Source organism: Ceratotherium simum, chromosome 29 (genome assembly GCF_057802395.1).
Source record: "Ceratotherium simum simum isolate JZ-2026a chromosome 29, ASM5780239v1, whole genome shotgun sequence".
Lineage (NCBI taxonomy): Eukaryota > Metazoa > Chordata > Mammalia > Perissodactyla > Rhinocerotidae > Ceratotherium > Ceratotherium simum.
In genome coordinates this window covers 39513446-39540663 of record NC_141928.1, presented here as the reverse complement: position 1 = coordinate 39540663, position 27218 = coordinate 39513446, and the positions used below count along the sequence as shown (strand labels likewise).

The 27218-nt window shown below is 38.2% G+C and overlaps 1 protein-coding gene across 8 annotated transcripts in view; it reads right to left on the bottom strand.

Moving 5' to 3' along the window:
* Window positions 1-3137: 3137 nt before the first annotated feature.
* The window catches only part of RNF38 (ring finger protein 38), a 183594-nt gene continuing 159513 nt past the window's right edge, over window positions 3138-27218 (bottom strand). For 6 of the 8 annotated variants that reach the window (XM_087419491.1, XM_087419494.1, XM_087419497.1 and 3 more), the window contains 8 exons: window positions 17717-17884; window positions 16257-16427; window positions 13770-13931; window positions 13073-13179; window positions 11450-11555; window positions 7519-7640; window positions 5587-5686; window positions 3138-4116 (listed from right to left, as the gene is read on the bottom strand). In XM_087419491.1, coding sequence (XP_087275617.1) covers window positions 4054-4116; window positions 5587-5686; window positions 7519-7640; window positions 11450-11555; window positions 13073-13179; window positions 13770-13931; window positions 16257-16427; window positions 17717-17884 — 999 coding nt within the window. In that variant the 3' untranslated portion in view covers window positions 3138-4053. Of the gene's footprint in view, window positions 4117-5357; window positions 5529-5586; window positions 5687-7518; window positions 7641-11449; window positions 11556-13072; window positions 13180-13769; window positions 13932-16256; window positions 16428-17716; window positions 17885-27218 lie in introns of all 8 variants that reach the window. The other 2 variants (XR_015549003.1, XM_087419492.1) reach the window with 2 other exon arrangements.

The window sequence follows — 27218 nt, the reverse complement described above, 5'->3', positions numbered from 1 at the left end:
TTATGTTGACAATAAGTTGGATGTAAGCTGTAGCTAATGTGGACAAATTTGCCCAATTTGTCTACTGTAATCTTATTTCCTGTGTCTTACGGTTAACACAGATAGAAAGAAACCTAGTTACCTACTTTTGTATTCCTTTTTTTTTTTAAATTTTTTTATTTATTTTTCCCCCAAAGCCCCAGTAGATAGTTGTGTGTCATAGCTGCACATCCTTCTAGTTGCTGTATGTGGGACGCGGCCTCAGCATGGCCGGAGAAGCAGCGCGTCAGTGCACGCCCGGGATCCGAACCCGGGGCGTGAGCAGCGGAGCGCGCGCACTTAACCGCTAAGCCACGGGGCCGGCCCTACTTATGTATTTCTGTTGTTCAATAAGCTTATGCCACATGTGTGGCTACACTCAGCTATCTTCTTGGCCTTTTAAAGGTATAAGTATGTACCACATGTTATAGTGCTAGTTGCTTTTGTGTTTCTAAGATGTTTATATAAATGCAGAAACAAAATCTGAATTACAGTCTAAAAATTAAATCTGGCAGCTGGTAGCTCAACAGCTCTATCTTCTGCTGGAATCCCCTAAAGCACCCCCCTCCAAGCACACACAACTCCCACACTTCCCTAACACAGTAACATGAAGCACAACAAAATGTTTTAAGTGTACATCATACATTTATTACCAACAACCCTCTCAACTCCAAAATTGGGCACAGGGATTAAAAATAAAAATTCATTGCACTACTTAGTAAAGCATTACTAGTAACTTTCATAAAAAATGTACAAACTTTGTTAAAAATTTATCAAGCCTTCAAATGATTTGGTTACACATATTTATAATACGTACATTTAAAACTATATGTTAATTGATACAATGGAATATGATTTGAGGAAATGACTCAGCAAACGATTCCAAAAAACACCCCTGTAAGCTTTCATCATCTGAAACAAACAGCAAAATGAGGTAACCAAATATACCAAAAGGGGGAAATCGCTTTCTAATGAAGGCCTCAAGATATCTGTGAAAAATGTTCTCATAAGTGAGTTGGAAAATCTCATTCAAAATATTATAAGAGGCGCAAATTTAAGAATCTTAATAAATCACATTTCAGAGAGTATATAAAATCTAAATATGCTTTCACATTTTCCAGATTTTGCTCAAAAAAATTCAGGACAGAAAATCCTAATGAGATCTTGATACCTGGGAGGCCTTGACTTGCTCTTTTGTTGTTTTTTTTTTTTTTGGGGGGGGCTAAAAAAAAAAAATCAAAGATAATAATCCATGCCAAAAAAACCCCAACAAAACCCCACAGCAGAGTTAAGATGGTAAAGCCAATATTGTTTTAGGAGGAAAGAGGAAGAAGGCAACAAACCAGCATCTGCCTGCTATCTGGCGTATCACCAAGGTGACAACAGTCGGGCACGAACCAACTGTCCTTTCTCTTTTGCTAGCCACAAATTTGCTCACTGTGGCTCGTCTGAACTGCTCAGAACACACGCATGTATGCTCCTAATACGCACTAACCACTTCATAAACAAGTCTGTACACATCTCTAAGAGCCCCATGCAAAGAAAAGACATTCCAAAGAGACATCAGTCACAAGAGGGCAACAATTAATTCAGGATTTTACCAAAATAGACCCTGCTGCCTCCTAAATTGCCAACTGCCTCTCAAAAATTTACTGGAAAAGAGATTTTATATCTAGAACTCATTGTCAGAGAGAGGGAAGAAAGAGCTACTCTTCCTAGTCATTAGTACAATGTGCCTTGTTAATTAGGTATCTATATAAATTAGAAAAAGTGCTTTACTCGCATGCTTCAATAAAATGAATACTGAGTGTAATAGTGTTATGTTAGATCTGTACAGATATAAATTTTTTGCAGCTATATAAAAGTGTCTACGTTTAACACGGGTTTTTGCCATTTTAAACATGATCTTTTTAATTAAAAAAATAAAGATTAAACTATACGTGATTTGTAATGTAGCTGATTTTTATGCCAATAATTTTGGTGTTTAACCAAACACTCTTTACTCATCAGGAACAGGTGAGGGATATCCTAATGATTTAAAACTAACATGTACATTTCACCACTGTTTAGTTTTTTTCTGATGCACTGACAAATGTAGGGGCAAACGCAAAGTATGCAAAATCCTATTCGTATAACTAGATAGAGGCAACGGTGTCTGGAAAGGGCAAAATTGTGCTTCTGTGTGAACTGACTACTGCACTCCAGGCTGTGATGGAGCTCACCGAGACTTCAGGGGCAGGCGAGCAGCATGGCAGTAACAAGGAGATGACACTGTAGGAGTGAAAAGCTGACACAGGGCCAACTTGAAGCTGAGTGAGGCTGCAGCAAGGTGTCCCAGTGCTAACTGGCATCACGCAGCTCGTGCTGCCGCAAACAGCGCAACGACATCAACTGCAGGCGAGGCAGACAATGTTGAACACTAACAAAAAACAGGGAGGGACCGAAACACCTCTGGAAAAATGACTTTAAACAATCTGAATTATGCTCAATGAACCTATTAAAAAAACCCTCACATAGCTATGTATTATTTCAGATCAACTAAATGAAGGTCAATTCCTGTTTTACAGCAGTATTTTTTTTTATACAAAAACCAAATCTTCATTTATACTGCAAGTATTCTGGACATCTGTTATATTAAACTTTTCTCATTCAAACAAAAATTTAAAAGAAAAGCAATAAAACATCAAAGCACATCAGGTCTAAGGAACTTGAGCCGTCACAGCACTGGATCCATCCTAGAAACAAGGGTTTCGATGAGAAGCACATTTACTGAGGAAAGAAGAACTAGGCAACTTGCAGAATTGGAGGCTGGCAGGTGAAGTAATACGAACAGAAATATAGTTTTCTTAAAACAGTTTAGTTGTCTTTGGGAGCTTGAACAAACGACACGTATCAGAAGTCAAGCTCAGTTAGTTAACAGATTTTGTTCCGGTGAAAGTCAAGGAGGTGAGACTTCATGGGACCAGTGGTATTCTTAGAAATATATTACTAAAATATCTTCAGAATAGAACACAAATTTAAACATTAAAAAAAAAAAAAAAAATCAAGAGTACTTCCTGTAAGAAGCTTAGTGGAAATGTAGAGAAAAAACAAGAAAGTATCAACATTCAAATCACTGATTGAAATGCTAATATTGCTAACTGATGATGTATGATATTGCACCTTCTTTTTGGAAACAGCAAGTTGGAGATTTAAAAATTTCTTTTTCACAACAGAATAAAAAAATCAGGTTCATGGAGTGAGAATCTGTTACACTTTTTTTCTTAAGTGACCCCCTTGGGACCACCAATGAAGAGAAGGTGACAGCTGCCTGAAGCAAAGGAAGAAGGCTTTTCTCATTCCATTCACGGGGAGGGAAGGGGATGGAGTATTCAATGCTTATAATTAATGCACCCTTAGCAATCAGTGTGCAACAGCAAACACAAGGAGAAAACCAGTGTACAGTACTAGTGCTGTTTAAATAACACACCAGATTATACATTGCAGCATAATTAAAACTACACACACATTCTTGGTACATGCTGGTATATAGGATCTCATACACACATTAGCTACCATGCCCTCACACAAAAGTAGTTGCACACACTCACACACACACAGAGACATTTATTACCAACAGTCACACGCTGCATCCATTTCCACTCACAGTTTCTGAAGGCTCTATATAAGGTAGATTGCTATATCATCTGGAGCTACCACTTTTTATAAAAGCACATGCTAAAAGATCACGTCCACTGTAATCTTGCAGCAACACTCGGAATGATCACACAAAAACCAGGGAATGTTAGTGCACACACAAAATTAAGCTAAAGAAAAAGTCTTTGGAGTTCCAATCACATGGTTAGTATAACAATCCCATAATTGTGAAGACTAATTGTAAGCTTTTATAGTTGATTAAGTCACACAGTGCAAAGAAAGGTCCATCGACCCTTTTGGTAAAGGGGGGGCTGGAAGCCACACAGATTAAGTTCAATGGATAGTCCGTATATACATGTGATGAGGAACACCCAAACTAAATTTGTGCTCTTAGGTTGGTCATTCTGAATCCCGATGCACTTCTGAAGCATCAGCTCGGCAAATTGGGCAAGTACGATTTGCCTAAAACACAAAAGAGAAAACTTGTCTGAATTGTGACTTACACAATGAAACATATTAAAAGCAATGGAACTATTTTTACTTCCCATATAATTTCTACATTCTTTGTTCCTTTAAGAAGGTACAAAGCGATCATTTAACCTGTCTTTTAAAAAATATCCCAATAAACTCAAAGACTTACTAGCCTATGAATGATTTTTTAATAGGTCAGTTTCAACATATAGACAAGATTACCCATCACCAGTTCACACAACTTTAATAACTGGCTTAAAACTCCATCTCAACAAATGGCACCACCATTTGCTGAGTTACTAAAGCCAGAAATAGGCATCATCAGCTCTCTTACATTCTAAAATCATTATTCATCAAATATCCTCACTTCTACACTTTAATAGCTCTCAAATCAGTCCCCTTCTTTTTATCCAATTGCCACTATTCGTTCTCTGTCTGGCCCAGAACATCCTTATTCCATCTCCCCGTCTCTCAGAAATCATCTCTTCTATTCCATTCTCCAAAGATTGGTCAGTGATCTTTCTAAAACATGATCTCAGTCTTATCTTTCCACATTGCTTTCAGGATCAAGCCCAAACTCCTTCACACTTCACAGTGACCTCACAATAAGCTGGTCACTGGCTCTCTCTCTGAACGCTATCTCTCTTGCTCCTCTCCCTCACACTCCAGCGACCAGCCACACGGAACCTGGGTTTTCGGAACATTCTTTGCTCTCATGGGTCAGGGCTGTGCATTTATAATACTTTCTTTTTCTAAAAAGTTAAGACTCTTTGCCTTCAGGATTCAGTTTGGGCTAAACTGGGTACCCTTAATCTGTGCTCACACAGAGGACTGATTCTATTTTGTTTTAACTCATCTGTCTTCCTCACCAAACTGTGAAGTTATCTAACCCAGTATTGTTATCTCCTAATCAGAACAGTCTAAAAAAAAAAAAAAAATCATAGTTGACTATTTAAATTATTTTATCGCATCACATTTTTATTCTGCTATTATAAAAAATAGAAAAGAAGAAGCCCCTGAAATAATTTTACCCTGGCGTAACAATTGTTAGAATTTGTATCCTTTGGGTTTTTTTAAAAATCATATCTACAAAGGAGAAAATGATCAGAATTAAATAAAAGCACTAGAGGTTATTTCTCATGTAAATCTTTGACAAAGGAGCTCTAGTGAGGTCCCCTTCTAAACTCTTAGAGGAAAGTGGCCTAACAAGGTCAGGCCTTGTCCCTACATACCTGGACATATAACCCATTTTCAAGTTGTGCATAATCACTCGCACATTGATGACAGTAGTTAATTTTTACTGGCCTTTTCTCTTCATTTGCAGAAATCATACTGAAAGCTCTGTTTCAATTTTGTCTCCTTATCCACTCTCCATCAAACCATGCACTTAACTCTACATGAAACTGTGGTCAATAAAAAAAAAATTTAATGTTATTCTCTTCACAGATGCCATCACTTTACCTTAAGCCATTTGTCGACACACTTGGCATGGAACTCGTGGTTACAGGGTAAAACTCTAAGTAGCTGCCTCGACTCAAAATCACACATGCACACTACACACCTAAAAAAGCAGAAACATCATTTAACCATGGTTTTCTAGTTTGTTACGACTACTGAAGCCTACAAAACCACTTACCATCTCACTTATCAAAATGTCATTTAAATCTTAACACAAAATAATCTATCAATATCCTGAAAAAAATCATGATATTAAGACATTTAGTAAGAGTGCTTTGCTAAATTTACTGAGATCAAGAAAATTTCTGGTTTAACATCCAAGCCAGCACTAAAGATCCTATAAAATTCAACAAATTATCCATATGCAAAAAAATGAAGTTGGACCCCTACCTCACACAAGATACAAAAATTAATCAAAGGCCTAAATATAAGAGCTAAAAACTATTAAACTCTAAGAAGAAAACAAAGTAAATCTTTGTGACCTTGAAATAGGCAATGGTTTCTTAGAGATGATACCAAAAGCACAAAAAACAACAAAAAATGTAAATAAATTGAACATCAAAATAAAAAATAATTATGCTTCAAAAGACATCATCAAGAAAGTAAAAAGACAACTCACAGAATGGGAGACATTTTTGAAAATCATATATCTCATAAGGGACTTGTATGTATAATGTAACTTTTACAACTCAATAAAAAGACAATTCAATTAAAAAACGGACAAAGGATATAAACAGACATTTATCCAAAGACGACATATAAATGGTCAGTAAGTACAGTAAAAGAGCTCAACGTTGTTAGCCATCTGGGAAATGGAAATCAAAACCTCAACGAGAGATCACTTCACCCCCACCAGGAGGACTAGAATCAAAAGACAGACAATAACAAGCATTGGAGAGGATATGGAGAAACAAACTTCGTACAGAGCTGGTGGGAATGTAAAATGGTATAGCCACTGTGGAGAAATTGTAAGTTCTCAAAAGGTTAAACACAGAGTTACCATATGACCCAACACTCCTAGATACCCAAGAGAAACGAAAACATACCCACAGAAAAACTCTGTACACAAATGTTCACAGCAGTATTATTAATACTAGCCAAAATGTGGAAAAAATTCAAATGTCTACCAACTGAGGAAAGGATAAACAATACATGGTGTATCCACACTGGAATATTATTTGGCCATAAAAAGGAATGATGTACTGATACATGCTACAACATGATGGACCATGAAAATATTATGCCAAGTGAAAGAAGCCAGACCATATATTGTCTGATCCCATTGATATACGAGATGTCCAGAATGGGCAAATCTATAGAGATAAAAGTATATTAGTGGGAGACTGTGCTGGGGCGGCAAGGGCTGGGGAGAAACGGGGAGTGGCTGCTAATGGGTAAGGGTTTTTTTGGGGGAGTGATGAAAATGATGTACATTTGAGATGATGGCTGCAAAACTATGACTATATTAAAAACTACTGAATTACACACTTTAAATGTGAATTATATCTCAGCAGAGTTGCTATAAAAAAGATCAAATAATGAACAGAACCTTTAGGTAAAAACCTCAAACTTTATAATGAAACTTTCTGATCTTACATAAAACATTTTCGAGTTTAAATTAGAAACCGTAAAATTTCTAGCCAACCTAAAAGTCCACAGCAGCACTGTCCAACAGAACCCTCTGAGGCGACAGAAACGTTCCACATCTACGTCTTCCCATACAGCATCACCAGCTACTGCAACTGAGAGATTTGACTTTTCCTTTTATTTAAACAGCCCCACGTGACTAGCGGCTACTTTACTAGACAGCACAGGTCTCGAGTATAAAATAGAGATTACTTATCTTTATCAAATTATCTTTGATTCTCAAGCTTTTATTTCATAAAGGTAGAAAAGGAAACTTAACACAGAGTGCCGTCAGAAAAATGTACTTACAGAGTCTGCTCTGACTGGTGGTTGTTAGGATTGAACCGATAAGACGGGAGTTGTTCAATATCTGCTTTAGTCAGTCCTCGGGGCTTAGCCTCTCCCAGTCGCTCTGCCAGGTTTAACAGTGCCTGTGGAGGGAAAGGGGACAAATTTTAATCTTTCTTTAAATCTTCTATTCCAATAACTTCTTTTAAAAACTACCTTTATTACGGAAAATGTTACATACATACAAAAGTAGAGAAACAGTATAATAAACTTCCTTATGCCTATAACCCAGGCTGAACAATTCACAGCTAATTTTATTTCATCTATTACTGTCCACTCCTAAACCCCAGATTATACTAAAACATGGTATTTCATTGGTAAATAGTTTTATGTATATCTTTAAAACAGTCTGTCAAGCTCAGCACTTTGACCTTCTGGGCTGGATATAATTTTGTTGTGGGGACTGTCCTGTGCAGCATCCCTGGCTTCTACCTGCTAGATGCCAGTAGCATCCCCCACCTCCCCAAGTTGCAACAAACAAAAATGTCTCCACATGTTGCTAAATATCCTCTAGGGGATAAAACTGTCCCCAGGTTGAGAACCACTACTCTAAAAAATAAAAGACTTTTTAAAGAATATAACCACAACAATAACATCATCACACCTAAACATTAACAATAATTCCTTACTGTCAAATGTCTCCGATTGTTTCAATTATTTTCAAAACACTTTTTGAACACTGTGTCCAAATCAGGATCCAAATAAATCTATATACATTACCATTGCTTGATATGTCTCAAGTATCTCTTTTTACTCATATTTGTTGAAGAAAACTCTATACATTACCATTGCTTGATATGTCTCAAGTATCTCTTTTTACTCTCATATCTGTTGAAGAAAACAGGTCAATGGCCAGCAGAAATCCCCACAATCTGAATCATGCTGACTGAACCTCGCCACCCTGACTCATGTGGTTTAATACATTTCTTGTCCCCTGTACTTCCAATAAGTTGCTAGATTTGACTATTTCCATCATAAAGCTCATCATGTCTAGCTGTTAAATTAATAGCCTCTGATGGAACACTGCCTAGACCCATTAATTCATTAAAGATGGCAAAATGCTAATATTCTATCATTCATTCTTCATTTACTAGATGAAATATTTCTATATGGAGCAACTGCTCCATAGTAAACTGTACTCAGTAGTATAATTTATATAGAAAGGGCAGGATAAGACCAATGAGTTTATTTTCTCTTTTATTTTTTTGAAGTATCACTAAGAACTCATGGATTTTAACACAGTTGTGCTTCAATATATTGCTGCTATTACGCTTATTGATTTTACACCAGGCCCTCCTTTCTCCCAGTTTTCAATGGCTCTACTCACTCACATGCTTTATCCTACAATCAAGAAGCCTTCTGTGTGCTCTTTCCCCCCCTTTTCAGGCTGCTACAGGGTTAAGAGAATGGGTAACAAAGAAATGATGGTGGACAACGAGAGGAACAGAATTAACTTCCCCAAATCTCAATAATTAATGCTGTGATAGCTGTGTGTTTTAACATGATGATGCCACAACACTGCTTTCAGTATAGTTTTATTTGGAGAACTGAGTCATCTAAATAAATTGCTCCCCCTTCACCATGCATGCCCCAAAGTTCTTCTAAATGCTAGAACATAAGGTAATTGTTAAATTTAATTGGTGCTGATTACAATTAGCACACAGAATTTAGATAAAATTTATGGTATAGCTGACATATATCTTTTACACCTCTATTGTATATATATTGTATACTGGATGGAGAATGTAATGATAATGATGCCTTCAACGAATTTACACAATCTAGCAGGCAAGATGACTGAAGGGAGGACACAATTTGTACGTATGGTTTTATGAGAACTGTCAGAACAAAAGGGAGGGAGAGAATCATTTAGATCTGGGAATGGACTAGAAATGCCTTTCATGGAGGTAGTGGGTTTCTAGTTCAGTCTTGAAAGACGGTTATGTGTTAAAATGTGGAGGAAGGGGCTGAAGTTCTTAGGCGGAAGGATCAAGGAGAGTAAAGGCACATAGGCAAGAATGTATGGGGCAGACTCACAAAATGGTGAGTACTCTGGTGTTGCAGGCATGTACACTATGGGATGAAACCAGAAAAGCAAGTAAGACTTTCTTGATTGGATTAAAGTATGGCTCTGTGGAAGATCAAATGTATTCAACCCAAAATACAGTTTAGAAAGGGATTCCAATACCAAAGATAAATATTTTTCTTATACTGAGATGGTATCACTGTTTTTTTCCACTGATATGTATATGATCTGTTTAATGAAGAGCTGTCTTTTTCAGCAACATGACCTATGACAATTTTATTAGAGAATACCTAAAGGATAACCAACTCCTCTTCTTACTGCTCTGTATAAAACTAACATAAAGACAGTAGAAACAAAACCAGGAAATTATTATAGCCCCCACTTTTCTCTCAAGAAATTTGGGAATGGAACCCAAAGGACACTGCAGTGTGATTATAATATGTAGAAAGAAAGTGACATAGCAGCATTTTGAAAACTAAAGAAGAATAAAGCATTTGGCCTGATCTTTTCCACATGCTTAAAAAAAAAACAAAGGTGCTTTAAGATTGTGTGTGTATGTGTCCCCTCCCTCACCTAGAACAACTGCTCCAGATTCACAGTGTATAAAGAGAGACTTGAGGGAGGCTGAGTGAGAAAGATGGCCGGCAGTACAAAACAGTCATACGTCACTCACAAGCAACATATCCAAACCCAGATTTGCCTTCCGACCCCTAAATTGCACCTGCTAGTCCTCCCCTCAAATAATACAATAATGTCAACATCAAAGTCAGATGATGCCTTCGACTGAACCTGCCGTCCTCTTTGGTTCTGCCTCCTTCATGGGCTACCGCTGTACTTTTTTGCAGAGCATCTTCTTTTTCAACCCTCCTACTCACACTTGACACTGCCATAAACCATGCAGTGATCAAATCCTGTTATTCTAGGGTTGAAACATCTTTCAAGATGTACTCTTTTCTATTTGCAGTGCCCATAGTTCGTTTCTTTTGTTTTCCTGAGGAAGACTGGCTCTGAGCTAACATTCATTGCGAATCCTCCTTTTTTTGCTGAGCAAGATTAGCCCTGAGCTAACATCTGTGCCCATCTTCCTCTATTTTGTACGTGGGTCGCCGCCACAGCATGACTTGACGAGTGGTGCATACTCCCACACCTGGGATCCAAACCTGCGAACCCTGGGCCGCTGAAGCGGAGTGTGCGAACTTAACCACTACACCACCAGGCTGGCCACCCCATACTTCAGAACTTTCACAAATTATTGCCTGACCTATTAAATAGTTTCTCTGCCACTAACTTCTAATCACTCCCATCTATTCCTTCATGCTACTAGCAGAGTTTTAACTCTTAAAGGTAGAGATCTGATCCCTTAAGCCCCAAAACATTTCCTCCCACAATATTCAAAATTATGTCATTTTCAGGGACAAACAGTTGAGACTTTCAATCAAATTTCCATTTTCTCCCTTTCACCCGAGCCACAAACTGTATGCTGTTCCTCAAGAACACCCAGTACTTCCCTGCCTCAATTGCACGCACGAAAAAGCTTTCCCATCCTTCCAAAACCGGCTCAAACACTTCTGCTTCCATAAAATCTTCTCAGAACACCCAATCATAACTCACCATTTTCTCATTTACATTCCCTCACAGGAATCGTATGTAATTCTAACAGAGCACCCAAGTCCATCTTGTTATCATAGCTGCATGTTACATGTCAAAGTATTCTTACAGATGCTGAACACTTTTTTGACATATTTGTATCTTGAAATGTACAAAAGATTTACCTAATAAAGGTTTAATTAAACGAATGAATTGAGTAGAACAATACTTTTCATGCACGCAATACCCCCTAAATTAATTCACAGTTCACCTACTAACCTCATAATTTTCTACTTCTCCATCTTCCACGTCCAATTCAAAGCTGAAAGTTGGGCCCACTGCAGGTGGCACTGGAAGCATCGATCTGCATTGAAAATAACCAAGACTAGCACTGACATATTAGTACCTTACTTCAATGAACAGGAGGGGAAGAACAAGGCCAGTGCTACAGGGATAAAGAATGGTCAGTTTTAATCAGTGGCAATCCTTTAAAGAAACTGACTTCACTAGCAACAAAAAAATTAGACACTGACATTAAAAACAGACCATTTACAACAGCATAAAAAAACATGAAACATTAGGGATGAACTTCACAAAACAGGTGCAAGACCTGTATAATAAAAACTGTAAAAATACCACCAGGATAAATTTTAATTTTATTTATTTTTTCCCCCCAAAGCCCCAGTAGATAGTTGTATGTCATAGCTGCACATCCTTCTAGTTGCTGTATGTGGGACGCGGCCTCAGCATGGCCGGAGAAGCAGTGTGTCGGTGCACACCCGGGATCCGAACCTGGGCCACCAGCAGCGGAGCCCGTGCACTTAACCGCTAAGCCACGGGGCCGGCCCACTAGCATAAATTTTAAAAGACGAATAAATAGAGAAATATATGATGTGGCTAGAAGACTCAATATTGTTAAGATGTCAATTCTCTTCCAAAATTGACCTATAGATTTCATGCAATCCCTACCAAAATCCCAGGCAAGTTTTTTTTTTAAGTAGAAACAGATTTGCTGATTTTAAAATGTATATGAACACACAAAAGACTTTGATTTAATCATTTCAAGAACAAAGTTGGGAGACATACTGATTTTAAGACTTACAATAAAGCCACGATTATCAAAATAGTGTGATATAGGCACATGACCCTTTGGTATAAAGACAACATTGCCTAGCTTTCCCAGAAGGTAGTTATAGACATGAGACTAAATTCTGGCCAATGGGATGTAGGCAGGAGTACTATGTGCAACTTCTAGGAAGTATCCTTGAGAGGAGGGAGCTAGGCAGAGATCCACTATCATTTTTGCTGGCTGGAATGTAGATGTGATGGCTAAAGCCTGAGGAGTCATCTTGTATTATGTAGAGGAAGCCATAAAATTTTGAGGATGGTAGAACCATTCCTCAGAGTTATGGGGCTAACAAATTGTCCTTAAATTACCTATTTCTGGACTTCATTATATGAGAGAGAAATAAAGAACTATCATGTTTAACCCATGGGTGTTTCTATTACAAGCTTAATCCTAACAGAATATTTCTAAGGCACAGAAATAACTTCTCTTTCTTCCTTTGAGAGAAGCAGCGGCATCAAAAGCTGGATAATCAAAGAAAGTGGCAAGTGATGCTAGCTTTAAAAGAGGCAAAAATTTTAAACTTTTCTATCTTTTGATTTGTTAAAGTTGTTTTCTAGCTCACAAATTTCTTCCTCCCCCACTTCTCCCTTGTCCTTGCTCCTCTCTTTCTTTCACCCTTAAATGGTCCCCCACTCTAACTCCTTAACATTAAATAAAAACAAATATTTAACACACTCTAAATTATATACCACAGAGAAGATACTCATAAAGGAAAGAGAACCTCAAGGGTGTCAAAATTCAGAACTCAGTAGAGTAAGAAAGAGAGAACTTACAGCACATACGGCAGTAAGCTGGGATGGTAAGGGGGAGGTGGCATTGGCTGCTGAGATCGATATCTACTGCGTCCTGCGAGCCTCCGAGGCATGAACGGAGGATAAGGCTGTCGAAGGAAAACGTTAAAACAATTTAAGATCATTCTACCTTTAATACTATTTAATCTGTCAAATAAAATCTCTTCTTTTTTAAAAACCTAGAAAGTTCTTTACTGTTCAAGTGGTATTTAATTATTTCTTAAACGTTAACACAGATGCAACAACTAATTTAAAATATACACTTAGGTATCTTTCTAAACACAATTTGCCAAACAACTGCTTTCAAGACTACATTTAAAATTCTAAACCTGTAGTTATACTGAAACAGAACTCAAAATGAACATGTTATTATTATTATGTTTTTTTGTGAGGAAGATCAGCCCTGAGCTAACATCTATTGCCAATCCTCCTTTTTTACCCCCTTTTCTTCCCAAGCCCCAGTAGATGGTTGTATGTCATAGTTGCACATCCTTCTAGTTGCTGTATGTGGGACGCCACCTCAGCAAGGCCGGAGAAGCAGTGTGTCAGTGCGTGCCCGGGATCTGAACCTGGGCCACTAGTACCGGAGCGTGCACACTTAACCACTAAGCCACGGGGCCGGCCCCTGAACACGTTATGAAAGCAAGTAATAAATGAACAACGATGACGGAAAACTTACTACTCCAAAGGACACCTCCTGATGCAAAGGGTCATGTGTTAAGAACTGCAGAGGAGCTGATGGAGGTAACGTTGGGGGGTGGGCTGATGGAGGGTAAGTAAAACCTCCCACTGAGAGATGTTCTCCTAAGAGTTCCACTTCATTTTCTATCCTTTGCAGAGGCTGAGGGGGGAAAAAAACAAACTTTAGATAGACTGTGCTTTATAATAATAAAAATCAAAACCTCCCAAAATATCTTTAGGGTCATGCATGTCTTGATGTTCACACCACTCTAAATTCATGCATGTGGACAGAGACTCTAGCAAAATCTTCCACCTTTCAATTGAATTTCAGTAAGAAAGTTTCTGAAACATGTTATTAAACATTTCCACTATCCATTAAAGGTTGCCATTTCTTTTACTATTTGAACCTTCTCTTAAAATGAGAAGGAAAGACAAAAAGTCATGTAGTAAGCCAATTATATGCAAGTTAAAATTACTTTTTAGTCATGGCACATTGACCTACCCATAGGATTTTCAGACACTTAACCCTTAACAGATAAAATCGAACATGGTATATAAAGATCCAAACCAGGGTGAAACGGGATAAGATATGGCAGGTATTATGCTATAGTAGAACGCTATGGGCTTTGGCATTAGACAGACTTAGTGCTGTGAGACTTTTATATAATTTACTTAATCTGACCCTCAATAGTGTCAACTACAGAACTGACATGTTCATAGCCTACTTCAAAAGTGTGTTGTGAACAGAAAGCACATAATGCTATGCACACTGCATGTGTTTTTTTCTTGAAAATATCTTTATTGAGATATGACTCACATACCATAAAATTCACCTTGCTAAGGGGTACAATTCAATGGGTCTTAGTGTATTCATGGAAGTTATGCAACCATCACCCCTATCTACTAATTCCAGAACATTTTCATCCCCATCTCAAAAAAAAAAAAAAAAAACCCATGCCCATAGCAGGGCACTACCCATTTCCCCCTAGTCCTCTCCAAGTCCCGGATAAGCACTACTCTACTTTTCATTTCTATAGATTTGCCTATTCTGCACATTTCGTATATACGGAATCATGCAATATGTGGCTCTTGTATCTGGCTTCTTTCACTTAGCACAATGTTTTCAAGGTTCATCCATCTTGTAGTTTGTGTGTCAGTACTTCATTCTTTTTTTATGATTGAATAATAATCCACTGTATAGATATACCACGCTTTGTTTATCCATTTATCAGCTGATGGACATTTGGACTGTTCCTACTTTTTGGCTATTAGGAATAATGCTGCTATGAACATTTGTGTACACATTTCTGTGTTGATGTTTTCAATCCGATTCTCTTGGGAACACGTATTCTTAAATGTTAGTCTGACTTCCTCCCCCAGTTAGACAACAGAAACATTTTTCAAACATAACTAATTACTAATACTTTAATTTGGAAGCTTATTTATGCTTGAGAGAAATCACAACTGCTGACACTATGACAACACAAGTAAATCTAAGTTTTGATTTGGCTATGTGACTGGACCTTTGAAAGAATTCCAAATTCAGATATAAGTGATAGCTAAATTTTGCTTTAATCTTGAATTCCTAGGTACTGGGAGCCAAGGAATATCTTGGCATGAATCCTGTCCTGATTCTAATATAAGATTTTCTTTTAGTAGTTTTAACTTTTCAGATTAGCCGAACTTCTACTACAGTTGGATTCTGTAGTCTTCAAGAAGAGTAGCCCCTCTGCCTGAGACACGGCATGGTGCATAAACCTTTGGTAAAGAATGGTTAGGCTCTGCTAGAACAGACTGTCACGTTTCTTTCCCAGGGCTAAAATCTTCTACTCTAACCATTTCCATGTTCTCTCTCTTGTTCTCCCTTAATGCCTAAGGGTTCAGATGTTCAACCTGGCCTGTCCAAAAAACAACTGTGCCTTCTTCCTGTGCCCTTCCTTATAGTACTTATCACCTAGACCCCTGAAATAATACGTCTCCTCAGCTATATTCCAGCCCCAGGACAGAATTAACTACGTTAATAGACTATCTCATCTACTTTTCACCAGAACATAGTGGAAAAACAGACCTTCAGAAAAAACCATTGAGGCTCAGAGGATTACTTTACTTGCCTAAATGAATACAAATATTATTCTTAACAAGTATAAAACAATTTTATAATATTCTCATTTTAGAAATACATAAAAGGAAAAACTGAAACAACTAAATTTTTCTTCAGATTTACTTCTTGAAGTAGGAACAAATTTAAATTAGACAAATGACATATAAAATAAATAGAAAAATTTAAGAAACCAAGGCAATTCTAGGTAAATACGTCTATACTAATTTATGTATCTGTGGATTCCTTAATTCTTTTAAAAACCAGAAGAATGCCTAAGTTATAGTTTTTAAATGGTAACAACTTACATCTACTAAATTAATCTGCCTAAAATTTTAGATCTCAACATTCTGTGAAAATTAAAGATGTAAAAGTAGAGATACCTACCGATCGTGATTGCTGCGTTTGGAAAGGGACAAACTGGCCCGGTGGTGGCAAATGAGGAGGATGATGGGGAGAAAGGTGAGGAGGATGTAAAAGAAACGGATCACTAGAAATAAGGGGTGGGAATGCAGCATATGGTACTGGTAAGTGCTGAACTGAACATGCTTGAAGCATCTGTAAGAGAAATTGTTATTTTTTGTTAAAAGTATCAGAATATATAAAACTAATGTTTAAAAAAACTATTAAGTGAGACTGAAATGTCATTGCCATATCCCTTCCTAAATCATACCAAAATGTTTTAATAACCTATATTAACAAAGAAACACTAGTGTGTTTTTGCATCTATTAGTAAAACACTGGGAACTAATTATTCTGTATTTTATATAGTTCTTACAAATCAATCAAAACACCTCTTTTACTTTAGTCCTTTAGCACGTGCAACGTGGGGAAAGGGCTGCACAGAAGAGGACCCTCTCTCCACTGGGTGTAAGATGTAGCAGATACTACTGCTTTTCAAGAAGCTCAACTTTTCAATCTTGCAGAAAATTTCATTTCCAGGATTTTTATATTTTTAAGAGTCCAACTCACAACTAAACGCCACATGGTCTCTCAATTTTTCAGTCTGCTAATTTAGCACACTGGTTCTATAATCTATAATCTCAGTAATAATCTATTACTGAGAAACCAAGCTTGGAGAAATTAATCTGTTAAACTAGTGTTGGTATTTGTATGTGTGTGTCCGTTTTAATCCCACATTCACACAAGGCTATTAGGATTATATTTAGATTTACTGAGGTGCCTTAGTTAGAAGACATTATTGACCTTAGACAAGTCACTGAAATCGTCCGGATTTCAGGGACCTCATTTGTGAAATAAGGAGGTTGGACTGGGGGTTGGTAGATCACAGGATAAAGCATAAGGTTAAGAGGCAGAAAGAAGTGGGTGTGAATCCCTTGCTCTCTCGTAATAATTGCCTCTACAACATTAAGCAAGTCATTTTCAATTTCATCATCAGGAAAATGGGGATACTGTTTTAATCACAGGCTTCCTATAATGAGGAACAAATAAGACCAAGCATTCAAGTGCCTGTTAGAGCCTAGTAAGCGCTAAGACTATTACTGTTGATCACTAAAGCCTCTAAGACGTTATTACTAACTAGTCCCATGTCCTATGTTAACACCCTACAGCCAACCTTGACCAAAATTTAATTATAAACAGTGCTGATATATGAGAGAACATGCTGTGACCTTCAGGATATTCAAATATGTTTAATTTAATTAATGTAAAAATAAATCAAGTTTTAAAGTTAATTTTGTTAAACTGATACTATAAGGATGCTATTGAGATTTCTGTTGCAATGAAACTGCCTTTTTTACTTGGAAGTGAAAAGCTACAAAAGGTAGTCTCTTAAATTTTGTTTGCTTATAAAACAGCCATTCTAAAGAGGGATTGTACAGACTTACTGGAGGAGGCACACTACAGACAGGGAGGTGCTGTCCACTGAAAACCACCGAGCATCCTGGGACCTGTTGTGTACTGCAAGCAGGGATGTGCTGGCCTGTGCAGAGTGGAATCCCATGTGGTGCCACTGTTGTTACCGTGTAAGAAACAGGAACGGTGCCCTGATGGAGCTATTAGGAAAAAAAACCAGAACTTTAACTGTTTGGATAAAACATCAACTATTAAAAATTAAAATCTAGGGGCCGGCCTGGTGGTGTAGTGGTTAAGTTCACACACACCGCTTCAGGGGCCCGGGGTTTGCAGGTTCGGATGCCAGGCCCGGACCTACATACCACGCATCAAAGCCATGCTGTGGCGGCATCCCACATACAAAATTGAGGAAAAAGGGCACAGATGTTAGCTCAGGGCTAATCTTCCTCAGCAAAAAGAGGAGGACTGGCAATGGATGCTAGCTCTGAGCCAGTCTTCCTCACATACACACACACACAAAATTAAAATCTAGGCATTTACTGATCCTGCTCTTAGCTGCACAGATTTTCACAATGTACTTCTCCAATAGTTTCAACCATAATATTCTTTGTCATTGTACAGGAAAGCTGACTGCTTCAAGAGTAGTACATGATGCCCACAGAACCAACTAAACTCTTCCCTCAAAAAGACTTGAAAAGTCCAGTAGAATAATGAATTGCTATATTAACTCTTCTAGCCTGCTTTATAGAGCAGAAAACTTTTGTAAAGAGGAAACTTGGAAAAATGAAAGCTCATATCTTCTAATACCTGGCCACATCCAAGAGGAAAAAAATTTTTAACTGCAACTAGTGAAACAATGTAAAGTAGTATTTAAAAAGTTAACTAATTTCCTACTCTCTTGGTCAGTTGTATTCCCATCCTACCTACCCTGAGGCAAACAATGTTAATAACATATCCTTCTATATCTCTCTCCATGAGCACACAAACATATACAAGCATGATTACCCACAAATTGTCATGTTTGTTTTTGTTTTCTTAACAGAAATGAGATATACCCTGCAACTTACTTTTTTTCAATTAATGTTGTAGATATCTCTTCAAGCGGGTTAAAAGCAATTCACTCTTTTTGATACCAGTCAGGTATTTTAAGTACAATCCCTTAACACAGCCCTGTCATTCATACACTAAAGGATTCAAGTTGTTTTCACTCTTTCACCAATACAAACAAAAGTGTAAAAAACATCACTGAACATACATCCTTACATACTAGTAGCTTCATTTATTTCAGAGGGATTACTGGGTAAAAGGGTGAATGTACTGTAAACTTTTGCAAAAAGGCTGGATGTGAGTTAAGTAACAACCCCAACAGTAACAACAGGGCCCATTTCCCAGCACCTCCAGTCAGGGTCGATACACCTGCAGTACAGCCTGCTGACTCACCTGAAGAACGAAGAAACAGTATCAGCATGCTTGCTTTAAATTTGCATTTCTGATCAGAGAGGTTGAATATCTTTTAATATTTTTATTAACCATTTAGACTTCCTTTTCTGTAAATAATCTATATCCTTTGCTCATTGCCCATTTTCTATTAGGTTGTCTATCATATTCATTTATAGTTTTGTTTTTGTTTTTGTTTTGTGAGGAAGATCGGCCCTGAGCTAACATCTGCTGATCCTCTTTTTTTTTTGCTGAGGAAGACTGGCCCTGGGCTAACATCCATGGTCATCTTTCTCTACTTTATATGGGAGGCCGCCACTGCATGGCTTGACAAGCAGTGCCTCGGTGCACGCCCGGGATCCGGGATCCGAAACGGCGAACGCCGGGCCGCCGTAGCGGAGTGAGCACACTTAACCGTAGCGGAGTGAGCACACTTAACCGCTTGCGCCACCAGGCTGGCCCCTATAGTTTTGTTTTTTAATTAGCGATATGAACCTACTGCTTGTCATGTATAACAAAATTATTTTCCCAGTCTATGTTTTATCTTTTGATAAACCCTTTATTTAATGGTAAATTTTATCTTTCATGGTCTGTTACATTTTTTGAATATAGTCAAAGTGTAGCTTTTGGATTTCCTTTATTGATGAGGTTATACAAATGTGCTACTAAAATTTCTACCATTTTTATTTTTTACATTTAATTTATACTCCAACTAAAATCTGTTTTTGTTTGTAGTGTGAAGTAGGGCTCTAATTTTTTCTTACAATTACACTTGTTCCATTTATTAAACCATCCTTCATCCTCTAAACTGAACCACCACCTTTTTTCCATTCAATAACTTCTCACATATACCTGGATCTATTTCGTGTCAAATTCGTGCGTTTCAATTATAGTATCTTACTAGAAAAGTTAATAGGAGTAAGGCAAATTTCTCCTCGTTACCACACTTTCTTTTCACTTGATTGTGTAGTGATTTTCACACATTTATTCTTATGCAAAGAAAATTTTATCCAGTTTCAAAACGAACTGGTATTCTGATTTGTACTAATTTAATTGTATTACAGGTTATGTTATTTTACAAAGGACATATAATTTTATATTAAGGCTTTTCATTGGAATATTATGCCACCACATGCTCAATACTGTGGTACTGTTCTTCATGAAATTAGTTTTCTTCATAAATTGGCTAGTGCTAGTAAAGTTACCAATTTTTATTTATGTATCTTGAATCTAACAACTTTATCCAACTTCTTAATTCTACTATTTTTAGAAATTAGAATCTCTTTCCCTTCCTATGTATACAACTATATCTGCTAAGATTCAACACAACTATTTATTTTTCTTGTCTTTTTGCTTTACTGATAAAAGAACTTTCAAAAATGATACTCATAGGTACCACTCTTATATCCGATTTTAATGGAAATGTATACTGAATTTCTTTTTATGTTCTCGATCCTAGTCCTTTCTCAGAAATAGTATTATTAATATCTTCTTCTGGGCAGTGGCTTGCTTTTTCACATTTTTTTTTGGTGAGGAGATGAGCCCTGTGCTAACATCTGCCAACCCTCCTCCTTTTTTTGCTGAGGAAGACTGGCCCTGGGCTAACATCCATGCCCATCTTCCTCCACTTTATATGGGAGGCCGCCACAGCATGGCTTGCCAAGCAGTGCATCGGTGTGCGCCCGGGATCTAAACTGGCAAACCCCGGGCTGCCACAGTGGAGTGCACGCACTTAACTGCTTGTGTCACCGGGTTGGCCCCTCACTTTTTAAATATTGTCATTGCATGAAGCAGAAAATTTTATTTTAATGAAATCCAATATGTCATTGTTTTATTAAGTGGCTAGTACTTTATATATCCTGTTTTAAGAAACCTTTGCCTACCTCATGAAGATAGTCTCCTTTACTATTTTTTTTGTTTTTTACCTTTCACATTTAGATCTAGAACTCAACTTTATTCTCATGTATGATGTAAAGTAGGAGCCAAAGTTCAAATTCATCCACATGGACATCCAGCTCTTTCCATGCCACTACTAAAAAAGACCTTCCTTTCTCTCCTTGAATTCCTTTGGCACCTTTGCCCAAAGTGATCAATATATGTTTATTTCTGACAATGAAATAAAGTTATTTATTTAATGAAGTTTAATTCATCAACAGTTCTCTGTATAGTTAGTGCTTTTCCTATATCTTATTTAAGAAAGCCTTCCCTATTTAAGGTCATGAAGCTATTCCTATATTACTTTCCTAAAAGCTTACAGTTTTGCCATTAACATTTACATCTTTTTTTTTTTGAGGAAGATCGGCCGAGCTAATATCTTACTTTTTTCTCCCCAAAGCCTCAGTACATAGTTGTATATCTTAGTTGTAGGTCCTTCTAGTTCTTCTATGTAGGACACCGCCTCAGCACAGCTTGATGAGCTGTGAGTAGGTCCGTGCCCAGGATCCAAACCCGTGAGCCCCAGGCCACCGAAGCAGAATGCGCGAACTTAACCACTACGCCACTGGGCTGGCCCCAATATTTACATCTTCAATCCACCCGAAATTGACTTTTGTGAAAGGTATGAGATAAAGGACCCAGTTTCATGCTTTCATTTGGATACCCAATTGTCTGAGCATCATATACTAAGATTTTGTCTTTTCCCAACTCATCTGCAGTCATATATCATATATAAAGTATTCATAAATGCATTGGTTTATTTCTGAGCTTTATATTCCATTTCATTAGCCTATTTAATTATTCTGGCATGAATGCTTTCATTACCACAGCTTTTTAAGTCCTAATAATTAGAAGAGGTACTCTTGCCCCCCTTGTTCTTCAGGATTATAGACTAGTGGGTCTCTTAATCGTAACGTGCATTAGAATCACCTGGGTGAAAAAAGATTGCTGGGTGGTCCCACAAAGAGAGTTTCTCATTCAGTAATTCTAGTGTACAGTCCAAGAATTTGCATTTCTCACAAACGTCTAGGTGATGCTTCTGCTGCTGATCAACTGATCCAGGACACACTCTGAGAACCACTTGGTCTTAGAGACTCTAGACCAGAGTGTCAGGTGGCCAACTATGTCATAAAGTGCCACAAAGTAAATATTTTAGGCTTCTGGGCCATCCTAGTCTCTGCACAAAGCAGCCACAGACAATAAACAAATAAGCATAGTTGTACTGTAATCAACTCTATAAAAACAGCCAGCAATAGTTTGCTTTCCTCTGCTGTAGGTAACTCCAGGTCCTTTAAAATGCCATTGAAACTGTAGAATTAGCTTCTCAAGTTACACCAAAAACTTGCTTGGAATTTACTTGGGATTATACTAACTCTACATATTCTATATGTCAGTTTTGACAACAAGAGTTTTTATAAAATTGGATCTTTCAAATTAGATCTCTCAGTATTTAGATAGGTTTTCTTTAAACTGACTCAACAAAGTTTTATAATCTTCCACATAGAGGTCTTGAACCTCTAACATCTTCTGTTAAGATTGATTCTTAACTTCCTTCACATTATTTTGATTTTTCAATGGTATTTTTTAATTTGCATATTTATTAAGAATTTCAAACATGCTCAATAGTAGTATAATGAACTCCCATATCTATCACCTAGGCTCCAAAACCATTAAACCACAGCCAACTCACCATCATCAACCTCTCCCTTTCCTGTATTTTGTTGAAGCAAATCCCAAGAACCCATCATTCAATAAATATTTCAATATGTATTTCCAAAAGAAAAGAATATTTAAAATAACCACAATACCAATATCAATATACTTTTAAAAAGTTCCTTTCAATATTAAGTTGCTGTTCAAAATTCCAATTGTGTCATTAATATCATAAATGATTTTTAACATTTTTTTTCTTTTTCTCAATCAGGATCCAAAAATGGTTTACACATTGCAATTAATTAGAATGTCTCTTTAAATTTATAGTTGCCACTTGTAGCTCTCCTCATCACTATAGCTTATCTGTTGAAAAAACTGGGTTGTTCAGTATAAGTCTATCCTTTTAAAAGCTTTTTTTTAGATTATTTTAGATTCCGGTATAGAGAAATACAACTGATTGTTGTTTGGTTGTTACTGTAACCTATCAGTCTATTCAATTCTTAATTCTAATAATTTATCTAAGATGCTTTGGGATTTTCTATCCATATAATCATCTCATCTGCAAATACTGATGGTGTTAGGTGCTCTTTTCTTATTCTTATAACCTTTCTTTTTCTTGCCTTCTGTCCTGGCTTAGCCTCCAGAACACTGAATAGAAGTGGTGACAGTGATCATCCTCACTTATTCCAGGTATCAGCAGGAAAGCACTCCAAGTTTCACCATTAAATATACTGTTTGAAATAGGATATCTGAACTCACTGTAGGTCTGCTTCCATTGGTTTTCATTTATAGTCCTTCTTCTTCATGTACCTGGTTAACTTTGTTTACTGCCTACTGTCCTTGAAAATTATTTGAGGGAATTCTTTGAGAACTATAATGAAGATTCCTTCCATCAAAGATGATTTGCGAGAGTGGTGGTCAAGATGGCGGCGTAGGCAGACTCTGAACTCACCTCCTCCCGTGGACACAGCCAATCTACAACTACTCGTGGAAAAATTACCCCTGAGACAGAACTGAAAACTGGATAAGAGGAACTCCTGCAACAACGGACAATCCTAACTGGGGTGGAAGAGGCAGAGACTCCCTTCTGGAGAGGAAAAACGCCAGTGTCACGGCCACCGGGAGCAGCTCACAGGTACGCAGCCTCCCTGGAGGCGCGGGGCCCTGAGCCGGGGAGCGTCCCCGCTGTGGGCATTTTGTGGACCCAGCACAATCGACACCAGCGGCATAATATCTGACTTTGCCTGCTACTAAAGCATTGGGTAGCACCCCCAGAAAACCCGGTTCACAAAGAAACTAAAACTGGCTCTTAAAGGGCCCGCGCACAAACTCACCCGTTCCAGAAAGCATCCTAAAATCACCAGAAAGAAAGGTACACAGTGCTTCGGTGACAAGAGACTCACCTAATAGGCCCTGAGTGCATCACGGTGAGGGGTGAGACCTCTCCAGGGACTGGGACATTGGCGGCGGCCATTGTTGTGGCCTGGTGTGAGCGTGCTGACACAGACGCCATTGGAGTTCTCCCTGAGACCTGCTAGCCCAGGGTCTGCTCCACCCGCTAGAGCACCAATTTAATCCAGCTCAGCCAGGGCAGGCAGCCCACCTTAGAGACTGGCCCCACCCAACAACAAGCCCTCAGGCAACGTGTGGGCCTGCATAGATTGGTGACTGGATTCTCTGCAGCCTGGCAACTGAGCTGACTTGAGCAGGGCAGGGTGTGCACAAGGAGCGGGTGGAGAGTGTGGGGTGGTGGCGGAGTGTGTGGGGCTCCCGCCGTGGAGAGACTGGGTCCGCTTGGGGAGGTCGGGGCACTCACACGGGGCAGGACTGTGTTGACTGTGTGTGTGGACCTGTGGGCAACAGGGCTTGTCAGCTGCAGAAGACTTGTGCCTCTCAAAGACCCACATAGGAGGTTTGCCCCACCTTCCAAAGCCTGAAACAATTGGGTGCTCCTGTGCCTGAGGCCAGCCCCACCCAGCTGCAATCCCCAGAGAGCTGACAAGAGACCTAATAGGCTAGAGGTTTACAGCAATTGTAAGGCCCTGAGCCTAACAACCTGCCACACTGGGGGCCTACTCACTTAAAAGAAATACTGCAACACAAATGTGGTATTAGAACTTGCAGCCAACTGTGCTGGGGCTCCCCACACCTGATAAAGAGACTGAAGGGCCCACAACAACTACAAGCAGCTGAGCATTACAACAGCTGGCCAGGAGCATAACTCAGCCTCCCTGGGCGCCTATAGGGAGAGCTAATAGGCCACAATAGAAGGACACACGTAGCCCACATAGGGGCCACCCCTGGAACATTGAGAACTGAGGGAAGCACACTGGAAGCATCCTAAGGCATCACTTACATAAGGTCACCTATCCAAGAGCAGGAGACGTAGCTGACCTACCTAATACGTAGACACAAGCACAGGGAAAGAGGCAAAATGAGGAGGCAAAAGAATACATTCCAAGTAAGGGAACAGGACAAAACCCCAGAAAAGGAACTAAGTGAAACAGAAATGAGCAACCTACCTGACAGAGAGTTCAAACTAAGAGTGTTAAGGATGCTCACTGATCTGGGGAGAAGAATAGATGAACTCAGTGAGAATGTCAACAAAGAAATGGAAGATATAAAAAAGAACCAATCAGAAATGAAGAATACAATACTGGAAATGAAAAATTCATTAGAGGGACTCAAAAGCAGAGTAGAGGATACAGAAGAACGGATCTGTGAGCTGGAAGAAAGACTAGAAGAAATTACCCAAGGTGAACAGGTAAAAGAGAAAAGAATTAAAAAGAGTGAGGACAGTCTAAGGGACCTCTGGGACAACATCAAGCGCACTAACATCCGTGTTATAGGTGTCCCGGAAGGAGAAGAGCGAGACAAGGGAGCAGAGAATCTATTTCAAGAAATAATAGATGAAAACTTCCCTAACCTAAGGAAGGAAAGAGACATCCAGGTACAGGAGGCACAAAGAGCCCCAAACAAGATAAACCCAAAGAGGCCCACACCAAGACACATCATAATCAAAATGTCCAGAATTAAAGATAAAGAGAGAATCCTAAAAGCCGCAAGAGAATGTCAAGCTACATACAAGGGAAACCCCATAAGGCTATCAGCTGACTTCTCAGCAGAAACCTTACAGGCTAGAAGAGAATGGCACGATGTATTTAAAGTGCTAAAAGGAAAAAACTTACAGCCAAGAATACTCTACCCAGCAAGGTTATCGTTCAAAATGGAAGGAGAGATCAAAATTTTCCCAGATAAGCAAAAATTAAAGGAGTTTGTCACCAAGAAACCAGTGTTACAAGAAATGTTAAAGGGACTGATTTAAGGGGAAAAGAGAAGACCACAAATAGGAAAAATTATCTATTTCCACGATTAGAACGTAATGGATACAAATGCACAAAAAAGAGGTTAGATATGATATCAAAAACATAAAAAGGAGGGAGGAGGGTAGTTAAAGAGTACAGCTTTCATACAGAGGTCAAACTAAAGTGACCATCAATTCTGTATAGAAGAAGTAAGGAACAGAGAAGGACTACTAAAACACTGAGGAAAAAAAAAAATAAAGTTAGAAAATGGCAGTAAGTACATACTTATGAATAGCTAATTTAAACGTCAATGGACTAAATAGTCCAATTAAAAAGCATAGGGTGGCTGACTGGATAAAAACAAGACCCATATATATGCTGCATACAAGAGACACACTTCAGACCTAAAGACACTCACAAACTGAAAGTGAAGGGATGGAAAAAGATACTCCATGCAAATGGCAATGAAAAGAAAGCTGGGGTAGCAGTACTCATATCAGACAAAATAGACTTTAAAACAAAAACTGTAAAAAGAGACAAAGAAGGGCATTACATAATGATCAAGGGAACAATCCAACAAGAAGAGATAACACTTGTAAATATCCTCCCACCCAATGTAGGTGCACCTAAATATATAAAGCAATTATTAACAGACATAAAAACAGAAATAGACAGTAACACAATAATAGTAGGGGACTTTAACACTCCACTTACACCAACGGATAGATCATCCAAACAGAAGATCAATAAGGAAACATTGGCCTTAAACGACACACTAGAACAGATGGACCTAGTAGATATATACAGAGCATTCCATCCAAAAACCGAAGAATACACGTTCTTTTCAAACGCACATGGAACATTCTCCAGGATTGATCACATATTAGGCCACAAAACGAGTCTCCATAAATTTAAGAAGATTGAAATAATACCAAGCATCTTTTCTGACCACAACGGTAGGAAACTAGAAATCAACTATAGGAAGAAAATCAGAAAAGCCACAAATACATGGAGATTAAACAAAATGCTACTGAACAACGACTGGGTTAACGAAGAAATCAAAGAAGAAATCAAAAAATACCTGGAGACAAATGAAAATGAAAATACGACATGCCAGAATTTATGGGATACAGCAAAAGCGGTTCTAAGAGGGAAGTTTATAGCGATACAGGCCTATCTCAACAAACAAGAAAAATCTCAAATA